The 13,976-nt window shown below is 35.4% G+C and overlaps 1 protein-coding gene across 1 annotated transcript in view; it reads right to left on the bottom strand.

Moving 5' to 3' along the window:
• Window positions 1-1,682: 1,682 nt before the first annotated feature.
• Phf14 (PHD finger protein 14) overlaps window positions 1,683-13,976 on the bottom strand; it is a 138,183-nt gene continuing 125,889 nt past the window's right edge. Inside the window, exon 18 of the mRNA XM_090333168.1 lies at window positions 1,683-1,879. Coding sequence (XP_090189294.1) covers window positions 1,805-1,879 — 75 coding nt within the window. The 3' untranslated portion in view covers window positions 1,683-1,804. The remainder of the gene's footprint in view (window positions 1,880-13,976) is intronic.

Genomic DNA, 13,976 nt, shown 5'->3' with positions numbered 1-13,976 from the left:
CACAAATTTATTGGGCTTGTCAGATCATGTGATTAAAAATATGGCTCTAAGGCGGGGAGTTTGGCCTAGTGGTAGAGTGCTTGCCTAGCATGCACAAAGACCCAGGTTCAATTCCTCGGTACCACATACATAGAAAAAATCCCGAAGTGGTGCTGAGGCTCAAGTGGTAGAGCTCTACCCTTGAGAAAGTCCAACAACAGTGCTCATGCCCTGAGCTCAAGCCCCGGACTGGCAATTTATATATATATATATATATATATATATATATATATATATATATATGTATGTATATATGGCTCTGAGCAAATACATGGAATCTATTCTCACCACAAGTATGCTGGCATTCTCTTACAAGTCTCCCAAGGTTCTGCCTTTCATGTGAAGAAACTCTGCCTTCAATAATCAAAGACATCCACCCAAAACATTTGTCTCTGAAAATAGCAAATGGATTCATCACTTCTGCTGTAGTTGGCAAATGACACCTAGGAATTAGGAATTAGAACCAGGGAGGATGAAATGGCTGGTTATTTTGAACTAGAGGAAGGTTAAGGATCAGAGAAATTCTAGAAAATTCCTAAGCCCAAGAACCAAATATAGATACTGCTTTAAAAATACCTGTGGAAAATGTGTAGAATCCTGCACTCTGTAGGTCCTTATAAAAATTTTACAAGTTAAAATCACCTCTATCATGAGAGTTTTAAACTGTCATTCTTCTTCCTTTTCCCCTCATTCTAAAGCATTGGCAATAAGTCAATGAAATTAGAAACTGGTTTTTCATCTTTCAGAACTGAGTAGTTTTAAGTGTTTCTTTCTTCATTTTTTAACTGTTGCCTATTTTTATATTGGTAAATAAAATCATGGTAAGACAGATAGACAAGAGAGACTAGTAAGAAGATATAAGACCCTCAGAATTTTCTTTCAAATTTTTCAGATGTGTTAACATGTTACAGACTAAAGAAAATACATGCTTTCAAATTTTAGTAAGGCATTTCTCCCTTTAAAAAATATCTAGCAAAGAGGGGAATTGGGGACAAAAACATAAGAAGGAATATCATTGTGGGAGAATTAATGCACTTTCTATCTGGCAAACATAACTGTAACCCCTTTATACATTAAAAATTTAAAAATACTTTAAAAAAATCTAGCAATAAGGGCCAGGAGTTTAGTGGTAGAGTGCTTGCCTAGCATGCATGAAGACCCAGGTTCATTCCTCAGTACCACATACATAGAAAAAACTCATAAGTGGTTCTGTGACTCAAGCAGTAGAGCTCTGGCCTTGAAGAAAGCCCAAGAACAGTGCTCAGGCCCTGAGCTCAAGCCAGGACTGGCTAAAAAAAAAAAAAGAAAAACCTGTATACATATATACATACATAGTCAGGTGCTGTGGCTCACACCTGGAATCCTAGCTACTCATGAAGCTGAGATCTGAGGATCATGGTTCAAAACCAGCTTGGGCACTAAAGTTCATGAGACTCTTATCTCCAATTAACTACTGAAAAAGCGGAAGTGACTCTGTGGTTCCAGGGATAGGGTGGTAGCCTTGAGCTGAAGAGCTCAGGGACAGGACCCAGGCCCAGAATTCAAGCCCCATGACCACATAAAATAAAATAAATTAAAATAAAAGTAATCCAGCATTGAAGTGTTCTAAATAAAAGAATAAAATTTGAAATGTAAACTCCTATTTCAATGACTTTATTGAGAACATTTTTGCAAATTAAATTTTACAATTTATCATTTTACAAATTAGAAATTTCATCTGCTACTAGATAAATTGCAAACTTTTGAAAACACTAGAGAAAACCAGTTATTTCTTTGGATTTTTTGATTCCATGTTGAGCTCCTGAGATACATTTTTTCTTTCAGCTTCATTTTCATCTTCCTGTAAAATAAATTTTAGAAAAAAGACATTAAAATATAAACTTTAACATAGCTTTTTAGCTGTACTTCAATTACACATTTCAACTGTATTTAATCTGCAAGACTATAATCACCAGTGACTCATACAATTTTAAAGAAAAGATTATGAACACATACAAGAAAATTCTGTAACATTTAAATATACTATGTGCTATTTTAACCTCACACTGTAATTTTTAAACACAATCCATTTTATCAATGTCCTAAGAATTATTTTTTAAAATATCTGCCACTGATATAAGGGTGAACTAGATAATTTTACTTCACTCTTAGATACAAAACATACTTTCTTGACAAGACTGTCAATTTTCTAATTACTTCTAAAATTACTTCAGATCTAAAGCAGGAAACATGGCGACATCAGGCTGGAGAAAGCCTGTGATCATGTGGAATGTCCATGCTAAGTGGTGGCTTCATAATTTATACCATGTTCTTGGGAAACATGGAGAATAAATGAAGTGACATCATAATGACTGCTACTATGAAAATGAAATGCATCCCATTTTAATATGAACTAGTGACCTTCAAAGTATAAAGAATGGCAGCCTGAGAAAATTTTTCATCTTACAATTTGTAAACTACCTCATTATACATTTTTTTCAACAATGGCCAAGTACAAAGCAGTCTTGATATTACTTCTGGCTTATCACATGAGATCTTTCATTTTTATTAACAAATAAAAGGCATTGTTTCTTCTAAGTTAATTAAAGCATGAGCAGAAATTTAAATATCTCTATATAATAGTAACATCAACTATCAACATGTCATATTGTATGTCTGCATTTTGTAAAACCAATTCAATTAAATTAAATAACTTTGGAGCCCTGATTAATGAATCGATCTTTTTTAGAAAATGCTAATCAATACTTACATATTTATTTTCTATGAAAAAAAACACAACCTTAGCCTATAATCAGTAAAATGGAGAAATATTATTTGGTATGTGTTGTATTTTTAAACCTAATAGCATCTGTGATTTAGACTGTTGACCTTAATAGAGAAATTATCTATTGGGTTTTGAATAGCTTTTTTGCAATATAACTTTATGTACTTTTCCAAGTATAAAAGCCACTATATGTCAACTAACATTTTAGCTCTAGTGAGTAGAGGTACTGATTGTGTTAAGACCTCCTGAAGACATCTTAATAGCTTCCATACTTAAATAAAAAGGTCCAAGAAATTACCTTTTAGTTATAATTTATTATAAATCCAACCCCCCCTTCCCTTTTTTTTTTTTTTGCCAGTTCTGGAGCTTAAACTCAGGGCCTGAGCACTGTCCTTTTTTGCACAAGTCTAGCACTCTGCCACTTAAGTCACAGCACTACTTCCAGCTTTTTCTATGTATATGGTACAGAGTAATTGAACCTAGGTCTTCATACATGCTAGGCGAACACTCTACCACTAGGCCACTCTCCTGGCCCTATAAATCAAATCTTAAGCTTCACCATCCATTGCCATCGTTGTCACAGTGTAAAATCAGCAGGTAAAGGTGGTGGAAAGGTGCCGGTAGGAAAGTCCATGAGACTCTTAGCACCAATTAACCACCAGAAAATCAGAAGTGGTGCTGTGGCTCAAACTGTGGCTCAATGTTGTAGAGGGCTAGTCTTGAGCTGAAGAGCTCAGGGACAGCGCCCAGGCCCAGAGTTCAAGTCCCACGACCGAGAAAAAAAAAAAAAAGAAAGAAAAGAAGTTTGCTGGGATGTACCGAATTTGTCAAGATGTTTCTGAACATGTTTTCATCTTCTTTATTTTATATTCCTTACACTTAACAAGGCACATTTAAGTACACAGTTGGAGTCTATTTTTTGAGGCAAATTAATATTTTTAATTATGTGAAGCAATGGAGTAAAAAATGTCTGCACTAATGCACCACTTGAAAAACACTGTTACTTATGCAATGCCACACTCGCAGCAACCTGCCTTCATGTAGCAGTGCTAAAAACAGACGTAAGCAAAAGCATGGGGGGGGGGGAGTATGTGCCAACCCAGCCAGAACATGGTGATGCGTAGCCCTCACTCGGGGGCATGCAGAGATTCTACTCCGGGGATGCTTCTCCACTTAACAAGTATATCCGGTCTCTTCTTTTCCCACTACTAACCTTTAATGCCACCCTAACTCAAAAACGTAAAAGCTTGAGAATAAACCTGAGGATTATGACACCACTATTATGAAACAAACTAGAGTAAAGTGAAATAAAATGTTGTAATTTACATGAATATCGTACTAAAATCAATGTGAAAAACTTGAAAGTTTAAAATATGAAGATACGTGAATACACTGGAAAATTTAACGTAATGTTATTAAATTCATTTCCCTCCCCAGCCTCCCACCTCATCATGGGGCTTTAACTCTGGGCCTGGGTGCTGTGCCTCAGCTCTTCAGCTCAAAGTTAGTGCTCCACCACCTGAGCCACAGTGCCACTTCCGGTTTTCTGGGGATTCATTGGAGATAAGAGTCTCACAGGCATTTTGTGTCTGGGCTGGCTTTGAACTTCAATCCTCAGATCTCAGTCTCTTGAATAATTAGGATTACAGATGTGAGCCACTGAATTTACCTTAATAATAAACCTATCATGCCCTAGCTACTTAGGAGGTTAACCTCTGAGGATCAAGGTTTGAAGTCAGCAGCAGCAAGAAAGTCCACAAGACTTTTTTTTGCCAGTCCTGGGCTTGGGCTCAGGGCCTGAGCACTGTCTTTGGACTTTCCCAAGGCTAGCACTCTACCACTTGAACCTCAGCACCACTTCCGGCTTTTTGCTATGTATGTGGGGTACCGAGGAATCGAACCCGGGTCTTCATGCATCCTAGGCAAGCACTCTACCACTAGGCCAAACTCCCGGCCCCTCCACAAGACTCTTATCTCCAGTTAAATGCTCAAGAAGAGATGCTCCTGAGTTTAATCACTAGGACTGGCAAAAAGAAATGAAAAAGAAATAAACCTATCATACAAATGTGTGTCTTAACTTGTTTGGGATGGGTTTGTAACTGTTTCATACATTTCATTATGTTGAGAGAACTTAAGGAATTTGTCTATGCTTTCTTTTTACTTTTCATGGTACTGAGAATTGCAACCAGAACCTTAAGCATTTAGATAAGAATTCTACCACTTAAGCCACATCCCAGGTTTCTATTAAGTCACTGCATGACTAATAATAGTCAATCTATTTCTTCTTTTGTATAAGGTCAGATAATTTAAATGTAGAAAAGGACTACAAAGGGGAATTCAAGGTAATTAACTCTAAGGAATAACATTAAAAGTGCTATGACATAAAATTATCAAAATAATGGTAACATATTTTGCGAACACATTAGAACTAGATTATTTGTTAAACTCCAGAAGGAAGCTTTAGGGAAATACGCAATTGTATGTATTTAATACCATGGGGCTTTTTTTTTTTTTCTGTCATGGGAGTTGAACTCTGAGCCTGGGCATTGTGCCTGAGCTCTTCAGATCAAGGCTAGCACTCTACCACCTGAGCCATAGTGACACTTCCGGTTTCCTGTTGATAAAGTCTCATGGACTTTTTGTGCCCAAATGGCTTTGAACAGCGCTCTTCAGATCTCGGCCTCCTGAGTACTTAGGATTACAGGTGTGAGCCACTGCCACCTGGCCTCACAGGGCATTTTTTACACAAGTTAATTTATAATTAAAAATTTAGGAAGTAAATCTAAAATTAATGGCAAATGACTACATAAGAAATAAACCGAAGCCTCTTCTCCCAAAGTATTTTTTCACTATAGGATATTAAAGGCAGTCTTTTTTTTCACTCTTTGCTCAGACAAGACATCTGTTTTGTTTCCCAATGAAAGAAGACCCTGTTACACGGATCATTTTCTTAGTGACAGCCCTGACAAGTTTGGCATTTGTCTCATGAAGTGCTCTGAAACAATTAGTAAGAAAACATACCTTTTGCGGGTATGGAAATCAGACAGTTTACCTCTCATTGTCAAGTCACATACTCCAGAAAACATGCTGATTATAACAGCCCCATATACCTGCTAGTTATATGGGAAATTTCAGTTGTACATACTCATACAACATACATGATATAAAATGAGTACATGTGGTTCTTAGCCTTTTCACTCCTTTTTATTTTAACAGAATGACACTAAAGAAAACGGTCATTTCTAGGCACACATGAGACACTGTAATAATGACTTTATGCTCCAGATGGCAGTATAAGACTAAAAGAGCTATAGTCATAAAATAAAATTTTTTAAGTCTGCCATATTTATCTAAGGTCAATTCTTCTTCCACTGAATTAGACTTAAAAGGTTATGCCTAAATGTTATTCAGCTTGTATCACAAACTTTTTTATTATAGGCATCTACATTTCCATAATTACAAATATGGAAATAATAGTTCAAATAGTTCTATTAGTTCAAAGAATTGAGGCCAATTAATAAAACCTATTCATCTCTCTTTTCTATTAAGAGGAAACAAAATCCAAGCACAAAGGGAAATTATTGTAGCACAATTCTTATTACTTTGGTAGTATTTGGTAGTATTATAGCTTATAGACAAACATGATTTAGTGCTAACTTTGTAAACTGCTGAGCTTTAAATGATGTTTTGTTTTCTTTTGCTTTTGCTTTTGCCTGTCCTAGGGCTTGAATTCAGGGCCTAGGCACTGTCCTTGGACACTTTTTGCTCAAGGCTAGCACTCTGCCACTTGAGCCACAATGCACCACTTCTGGATTTTTTTGTATATGTGGTATCAAGGACTCAAACCCAGGGCTCTGTGCATGCAAGGTGAGCACTCTACCCCTAGGCTACATCCCAGCCAAATGATTTCTTTTAATGGTGAGGTCGCACTAAAAGAGAACTAGTCTATGTTGCCTCTTTACATGTGTAGAAATGGCTGTAAAAGGAATTTATATTGCATCTTAACCAAGAAATCAAGGCTAACCACACCAGTAATTTATAGGATACATTAAAAATATCACATCAGCCAGGCACCAGGGGCTCACACCTGAAATCCTAGCTACTCAGAAGACTGAGATTTGAAGACCGTGGTTCAGAGCCAGCCCATGAGATTCTTATCTCCAAGTAACAACCAGAAAACTGGAAGTGGCTCTGTGGATCTCCAGATGTTGTCATAAATAGGAAGACTTGGGGTTGCCACAAACTGGAGCAGATGAAAGTAACTTCACACCTGGCAAATATGATTTTGTTCATTGAATCCCTTTCTTCTCTGGCTCTATGAACTATTTCCAGTAATGAGTCAGTGATGGGGTTGTATGTTCACAAAGAGAATGACTTCAGCTGTTTTTACTTTACCAAGCATGCCAGTCATTGCACAAATGCCTGATGCTACAACAGCAAAATGAAAAACATAGAAGTAAAATCTAGGATAATTGGTTTCTATATCCTTAAGATATTTAAAGGATTTTAAATATATTATTCCTTTCATTAGGGAAAGGAGTTCTTGAATTGGGATTTAAATTGACAGCCAAAATTATCTGTATGTTTTAATAATGATCTTTTTAAAAATTTAAGTACTTGTATCTTTTAGGGACAATATGTAGATACAATCTATTCTAAATGTTAGCAGATATAGAACAAGCCGAGAAAAGCAATATTGCTTCAATCTGTGCTCAAATTACCTTCTTTTGCTCACTGAAATCACATCAGCTATAACTCTCAACAGTATTTAAGACTGCTTTAGTACAGAAAATATGCTAGTGCTGCACAATGAGGAAAAATTTATCTTAATAACTGGAAAAATACTGATGATAATGAAAATGTTTTAGGCAAAATGAGCCCACTGCATGCTTCAGACTAAAATTAATTAGACTTTTTAACGTTTTACAATTCTACTATAATTCTTTAAATGGTGCATTTACTTCATGGTAATAAACACTTGGATCATTAAGTAAAGTGCAGAATGTGTATGATGTGCTACATTTAACAACCTTTGGCCTTTCTTCCTGTACTTCTGCATTCAGTTTTCCAATGCATTGAATAAGCAATGGAAGACCACAGTTAAATTTCCTGACATTGCATATTTGAGGCTCTTATTTCATGTAATACAAAAGGCAATTAATCTACCATTTTACAACTGAATTCCAACTTTAGTGGGGCATGGTAGATACTGAAATGAAATTACAAGAAATGCTTAACTAAATTCACTGCAAAAAAAAGTATAGTGTATGAATTTTTTTTCCTTTGGCAACTTGCGTGTTTAATTACAAATCCAGAGCTATAATAAAATCAAAGGCAGCATTCTAAGTCAACTCAGCTCAAATGTAAGGGTTGTTAAATAGAGGGAGGGGCTAAAGGCTGTGCCTTGTTTCCATCCTACCATGACATCACCACACGTGCACGTACACACAGAAACATCCTGGAGTTATTTTACCATTTTTATTAACTTATGTAAATAATATATTAAAAGCATCACAGAGGTATTTTACCATTATTTACTTATGCAAATAAAATATTAAAGAAAGCTTCTCTTTTTTGCTTCCAGATTTAAGAAACACACATAGAAAATTTATTTCATATTATAAAATCATTACCTTTATTTTAGCAGTAAGTAAGTTAGAAAAAGAAAGTAATATATTTCTAATTGCCGCATGAAGATTCATGAATATCTAACTTTTATTTGCACAATCTTTTCTCTCTCTGATGTATTGTTTTGGAACAGAACTTGTAGAGAAAATTTACTTTTGGCCAGGAGTTTGGCCTAGTGGTTAAAGTGCTTGCCTAGCATGCATGAAGACCCGGGTTCGATTCCTCGGTACCACATACATAGAAAAAAGCCAGAAGTGGTGCTGAGGCTCAAGTGGTAGAGCTCTAGCCTTGAGAAAGTCTAAGGACAGTGCTCAGGCCCTAAGCTCAAGCCCAGGACTGGCAAAAAAAAAAAAATTACTTTCTTGTCTACAGCAACTCCTACCTTTTATTTCTTTATGGCCGCTTCAGGTAGCATAGAAATGAGATAGCTAAAAATAACACTTAGGATTCTTCATGTATGATTTGGGATCACAAATGAGTCTCCTTGACCAGTGAAGAAAGGCCTTAAGAATTGACATGGAGCATCCAGGCACTGAATTCAAGCCCCACAACTAACCAAAATTACACACACACACATACACACACACACACACACACACCTTGGCAAGGCCATCAAAGGAATCATAAAGAGTACATGGAAGGAGTGAATGTTGGATAATAAGTAGGAAAAAAAAGAAAGGAAACAAAATAAAGGGTGGTAATTATCATCACAGTGAGCAAGGGGATTGTCTTTTTTATTATTATTATCTTAAAGTAGTTGTACAAAGGAGTGGCCATTTAACAAGGCAGTTTATGAATACAATGCACCTTGATCAACATTCTCACCCATCCCTCCCAACCCACTCATTTCCTTACTGTTCTTAATTTTGTAGTAGTATACTAGGGCGTTGCTTTAATGAGCAAAAACCTAATTCTATAAGCTTCTACTTCAGTAAAAAAATAGCACATAACTTTTAAAGGTATCTAAGATATGGTGCTAACTACTAAGATATGGTGCTACACTTCAGTTTCCCTCTTGAAACATGAGTTCTTATATAATGGATATGTCTGATAACTCAAGAAGCTTAAAGATAGAAAATTCTGTCTCCGGTAATCATCCACTACAGAAAAGTTGGCTCAGAAATGGCTAACACAATAAACTATTGCATTAGTAAGCTTATAATGGTTTTGCTTTGGTTTTAAAAAGAAATCTTACCTTGTTTGGAAGTTTTAAGGCTCCCAAGTTCTTTTATGGTCAATACTAATTAGAAAAAAATGAACCAACTAAGCTCAAATTCATAATGTGCCAACAGAAATAAATTTTCGAATGTGAATACCACATGTCCAACATATATTAATTTAAAAGCTTAGAGCTAGGCATAATGGTTTATGCCTGCAATTGCAACCATGTGGAAGATGGAGAGTGAGAAGATCACGGTTCAAGGCCAGCCTTACAAAACCATGAGATCCTATTTGCAAAATGACCTAAGAGCAAAAAGGATTGAAACATAGTACAGGTAATAATGTATATGCCTAGCAATCTCAAACTCCAGCACCAAATGGGGGAAAAAGGTTTATAGTATACTGTGAATATGATGTAAATACGTTCTTTGAAAAATTCTTACATAAATATAACAGTTTAACATCTCAAATGTATCAATATTTAAATGTATAAAATAGGTATAAACACTTCCCTTTTGGAACTTAAACACATTTCTAAACTTAGGTTGTTTGAATTTTCTATACTAAGTACTCATGGAGATTTAAACTCTCAGAAGTAAGACAAAAAATCTATAAATTTAATATAAGGCAAAATAATCTCTAAAAATATACAACAAAGTATAGATTATCGGTGAAATTACAGCTCTATAACTAAGAAATTTAACATTGGATAAAAATCAATGAGAGGGAGCTGGGAGTTTGGCCTAGTGGTTAAAGTCTTTGCCTAGCATGCATAAAGACCCGGGTTCGATTCCTCGGTACCACATACATAGAAAAAAAGCCGGAAGTGGTGCTGAGGCTCAAGTGGTAGAGCTCTAGCCTTGAGAAAGTCCAAGGACAGTGCTCAGGCCCTGAGCTCAAGCCCAGGACTGGCAAAAAAAAAAAAAAAAAAAAAAAAAAAACTTTGGGGCCGGGAGTTTGGCCTAGTGGTAGAGTGCTTATCTAGCATGCATGAAGACCCGGGTTCAATTCCTCGGTACCACATACATAGAAAAAAAGCCAGAAGTGGTGCTGAAGCTCAAGTGGTAGAGCTCTAGCCTTGAGAAAGTCCAAGGACAGTGCTCAGGCCCTGAGCTCAAGCCCAGGACTGGCCAAAAAAAAAAAAAAAATCACTGAGAGGCTCATGGAAAACTGCAGATTCATGTATTATTTTGCACGAGCAGAAATTCTGCAACAGTAACTAAGTCCATTTTATTTTTGATTAAGCTCTGTGTTTACTTTTTTAATCCAAACTATATTTCAACTTCTATTCTTCCCCATAAAAAATCAATCATAATCTTTAGCTATTCTAGTTGATAACACAATTAGAAAAAAGACATGAAATATTTTAGATTTCTTTATTAAATATTGTACATCAAGAATACTTAAGTACGTATAAAACACATATCACTGTCAAACTGAATAAATATTCATCCACTAATATAATAATCTCAATGTTACTTAAAAAATTAAAATACATTGGGCCGGGAGTTGGCCTAGTGGTAGAGTGCTTGTCTAGCATGCACGAAGACCCTGGTTCAATTTCTTGGTACCCCACATATATAGCAAAAAGCCAGAAGTGGTGCTGAGGCTCAAGTGGTAGAGTTCTAGCCTTGAGAAAGTCCAAGGACAGTGCTCAGGCCCTGAGCTCAAGCTCAGGACTGGCAAAAAAAAAAAAAAAAAAATTAAAAAAGAATTAAAATATAGTCAGGCACTGGTGGTTCATGCCTATAATTCTAGCTATTCAGAAGGCTGAAATCTATGAATTGCAGTTCAAAGCTAGACTCTTATATCTAATTAACTGCCAGAAAACCAGAACTGGTACTGTGGCTCAAAGCAGTAGAAAGAGCTCAGGGACAGTAACCAGGCCATGTGTTCAAGCCTAATAACTGGCCCTTCCCTTCCCTTAGGAGCTAGGAGCTAGGAGTTTGGCCTAGTGGTAGAGTGCTTGCCTAGCATGCATGAAGACCCGGGTTCAATTCCTCGGTACCACATACATAGAAAAAAGCCGGAAGTGGTGCTGAGGCTCAAGTGATAGAGCTCTAGCCTTGAGAAAGTCCAAGGATAGTGCTGAGGCCTGGAGCTCAAGCTCAGGAATGGCAAAAAAAAAAAAAAAAAAAAAAAAAAGCCTCTAAAATATAAGTTATACTCCCTTAATGGAAACTGGATTATTTACATAGTAACTTAATTTTACTGAATCAAAAGGAAAACTGTAGCCAAGAAATAATCTATAAATTCAATAAGGCTGTTACTTTTGATATTGATAATAAAGTGCCATGATTAGGATTTTTTATATATAATTTTATAAAATAGTATTTTGTTAAATTTTTCTTGAAGCAAAATTTGCTTCATGAAAAATTAATGTGCCATAGAAGACATTTACTTGTTTGTCTAATGAGCTATTAATTTTCAATATAACAATGAAGATTAATGGATTCATGGTGAGGAAAATAATATTCAGCTTCAAATAGGATATTTAGTCTGTTCACTTGGGAATAAAGTTTTAAAATTCATTTTCTAATAAGTTTATTTCTAACAGCTGTAGTCCTTGATGTTAAGACTGTCGGAAGAGAGGATCCATTTATTTTACATGGAAAAATAATTTGTTTTGAAGATTCATGAAACTAACCTTTGGATAGAAGAAGGATATATTATTTTGATGTCATAGCTCAACACCAGAGAGTAATAATGAATAAAAATAAACTTTGCTTATATGCTATGCCTTATTTGTGCATCACACTTATATACCTATGTACTTTATAGGTTTTGTTTAGCCTTACAATTATTCTGAGTTTATCTGGAGATGACTGCTCTGAGGTCCTAATATAAGCTCATATAAAGAAGATTTACTACCAGGTCTCCACTTTTCTTAATTCTTTGACAACTACTAAACCAAAAGCTCACTTTTCAAAAGAAGAAAAAACAGCTTCTGTACATAAGAAGATTCCTAAGTCTATATAGAGTTAGAACCACTCAAGACTCTCAAGATTCTTGGAAATACTGGTAGTTCAAACTTAAGGGGCTTAAATGAAAAATCCAGTACACAATTAATTGCATATAAAACTAGACTTATAAAAAGTGAAGTTATGTATTTAAATATATCAAATAAAGGTCAAAGATTAATGAACTACACTGTATGTATATCTGGAAAAGTCACAATGAAACTGTCTTTCTACAAAATGTTAAAAAGAGAAAGGACACAGGGTATTCTGAGAAAAAATTTAAAAAGGAGATTTATTTCATAAATTAATATGTTTCTATGACATACAAACCCTTAGCCTAACTTGGATTAAGTTCTAAAAACTAAGTCCCAGTGATTGTATATAGAGATTCCTTTCTTGAACACTTGTTTGTTAAACTTGTCATTTGAAACATGATGTAAAAATCAATGTTAATAAATCCTTTAATAAAAAAATAAAAAGGGGAAAGGATACAAATTAAATTATTTCATTTATTCTGAAAGTAGGTGGCAATCTCACTGCCCAATCAAAAATATGTTGAAAGTTTTGAAAATGTGATTTTTTTCATAATGGTGATATTCACCAATTATTCTAAAAATTTTAATTTATAATCTTTCATTAAAATATGGGACTTTTCCCCTAAAATTTAACTTATTTTTAAAAAAGGACTGGTATATCCTTTGTCACAGACTGAGAGTACCTAAACAGAATATGCTTTGTTACTCTAATTTCTAATTTGAAAACAGAAAACTGACTACATTTGAATGTTAACCTTTCAACATTGTTTAAAATGACTCCTTGGACACAATTCAAAAGACTGATTAAAGCAGATGCATTTAAGGAAGAATAAAGATTTGGAACTGTGGTATAATCCCTGTGAATGTAAGCAGCCTGAATCATTGTTAGGTCTCAGGGCACAAGGAGTCAACTTGTTTCAGACATGTTTCACACATACCACAAGCAACACAATAAACATTTAATAGTATGCTAATTCCTGTCAGAGAAAGCTAGCTAACATAATTGCCATCAGTTTAAAACCTGGCATCATACACTGGAAACATGTCAGCTAAAGACCAGGGCATAACAAATATACCATAGTCAATAGGATTAGAAAAGAGAGGGCTGCGAGTTTGGACTAGTGGTTAAAGTGCTTGCCTAGCATACATGAAGACCCGGGTTCGATTCCTCGGTACCACATACGTAGAAAAAAAGCCGGAAGTGGTGCTGAGGCTCAAGTGGTACAGCTCTAGCCTTGAGAAAAGTCCAAGGACAGTGCTCAGGCCCTGAGCTCAAAACCCAGGACTGGCAAAAAAAAAAAAGAGAACCACATGTGCTTTCTCCATTCCTATCTATTATATACTTAGAATCGTCAAGAGAATTAGTTGAAACATCATTACAAATGAGAA

Source organism: Megascapheus bottae, chromosome 5 (assembly GCF_031878675.1).
Source record: "Megascapheus bottae isolate mThoBot1 chromosome 5, mThoBot2.hap1, whole genome shotgun sequence".
NCBI classification, from domain to species: domain Eukaryota; kingdom Metazoa; phylum Chordata; class Mammalia; order Rodentia; family Geomyidae; genus Megascapheus; species Megascapheus bottae.
The sequence above is the reverse complement of the archived record's forward strand: the minus strand, read 5'-3'. Positions and strand labels throughout refer to the sequence as shown.